The sequence below is a fragment of the Camellia sinensis genome, chromosome 7, assembly GCF_055761805.1.
Source record: "Camellia sinensis isolate YWXY chromosome 7, ASM5576180v1, whole genome shotgun sequence".
Lineage (NCBI taxonomy): Eukaryota > Viridiplantae > Streptophyta > Magnoliopsida > Ericales > Theaceae > Camellia > Camellia sinensis.
The window spans coordinates 177,514,521-177,516,410 of record NC_138967.1 but is presented as its reverse complement, the minus strand read 5'-3'; the positions used below and the strand labels follow the sequence as shown (position 1 = coordinate 177,516,410).

At 41.4% G+C, this 1,890-nt stretch overlaps 1 protein-coding gene across 1 annotated transcript; it reads left to right on the top strand.

The window, feature by feature from the left end:
* Window positions 1–583: 583 nt before the first annotated feature.
* LOC145796317 (protein FAR1-RELATED SEQUENCE 5-like) lies at window positions 584–1,195 on the top strand. Its single transcript, XM_082881404.1, has 2 exons — window positions 584–793; window positions 827–1,195. Exons 1-2 carry the CDS (start codon window positions 584–586, stop codon window positions 1,193–1,195), a joined length of 579 nt encoding a protein of 192 aa, XP_082737530.1.
* Window positions 1,196–1,890: the final 695 nt, after the last annotated feature.

Genomic DNA, 1,890 nt, shown 5'->3' with positions numbered 1-1,890 from the left:
ATTGTTAGCCATTAGATTACAATAATTGATTAAGACCATTGAATTGTTTAATCGTGAAAAAGTTAAAACCGGGGCAACCGGTTAATGCTTGTATTTGCATGATTGTATCCCACTCACTCTCTCTATTTCGTCTCTATCTCTCTCTGTTCTCCTCTCTGTGTAAGGTTGAGTTAGTGTAACCCTTGATTTCCATTAACAGCGAGAAGCCCCTGTTGTGTTGCATTGACGAAGGTCTGTAAGGAACAGTATAACGGGCGATTTCCAACAACAACGAAATTACAAGGTTGTGTTGGTTCCATTGCTGAAGTGAATGCGTTCTCTCCAACTAGATATGAGGTATGGAGCTGTCTCCCTCTCTCTCTGGCCTCTTCACTTCAGCTATTTTCCCTCAACTAAACCCCCATCCTAACTTCAACCGCTTTACACTTCGCTCAAACGGGAACCTCTCCATTGGCAACTAACCTTTCTCTTTCTCAAGCGAGTGTTTGTGTTTGCACAAACAATTAAACCGTGTGAAAATGTCATCTTTGTGTTAACATTTTTCGGTCATCAAATAATTGTTTGTACTAATGTCATGTGCAATATGGCCCCAGCGGAAGTTAAAAGGGAAGGTGATGATTATGACATTCCAAATGAAGCAGATGACATTCGTTTGATCAATGAAAGTCGGGCGGAACCTTATCATGGTTACGAAGTTGGTACGAGCAATGAAGAAGCAACCAACATGAACGTTGAAGATAGCGGAGCTGATGTGAAAAAAGAAATGGTTGACGATGCTCATCGCAATGACATGGTTGGTGATGTTGAACGTGCTATTTTGGAATAGAAATTTGATTCGATCGAAGATGGAGAAGCTTTCTACAATGCGTATGCTAAAGCCAAGGGATTTAGTATACAAAAATCCAGATTTAACACAAATAAAGAGGGAAAGGTTGTTAGTAGGCTGTGGTTGTGTTCAAGGGAAGGTCAGAGATTACCAAAATACTTGGACCGTGTTGTTGAGAAGAGTAGAGCTCCCAAGGCACTAACAAGAGTAGGTTGCAAAGCCCAATTTCGCATATGGTACGATGCAGATGCAGATGCTGGTGAAGGGGGAAAGTATGTTGTGACTCACTTCGTCGCAGACAACAACCATGAATTGGCAGAACAACACTGTGATGTATCTGAGGTCACATCGCAGTTTAAACAGCCCTGACAAAGCTCAAGCAATGGCTATGCGCAACGTCAGTGTGAAGACTAGCCAAATCATGGACTATATGGTAAATCAATCCGGGTCTTATGAGAATGTTGGTTTCATCCGTACGGATCTATACAACCGTATTCAAGCTGAACGTAGAGCAGAAGTTGAGGATGGTGATGCGCAGGGTGCATTGGTTTACCTATGTGCAAAACTTGATGTTGACGCACATTTTTTTTACAAGTATGATGTGTGTAAGGATAACAAGTTAGTGGGCAAATTCGAAATCGTGGCTGATTACGCAAAGTTTGGCGATGTGTTGATATTTGACTTAACTTACAGAACCAATGCATACAAGAAACCTTTTGTCATGTTGGCTGGTGTGACTAACCACTTTAGGACCATGATATTTGCATGTGTTTTGTTAGCTAATGAGACAATTGATACATACACATGGGTTTTGGAAACATTTATGGAGGCGATGGGCAATAAAGCACATTTGTCCGTACTGACAGATGGGGATAAGGCGATGTGAGAGGCAATCAGAAGAGTATTTCCAAACGCAAGACATCGATTATGTAATTGGCATCTTGGGAAAAATGCTGTTTCATATGTTCACAAAAGTGGATTTGCACATGCTTTCAAGCAGTGCATGGACATGGAAACGGATGAAGCAAAGTTTGAGCATTGCTGGACGAGAATGGTCGAAAATT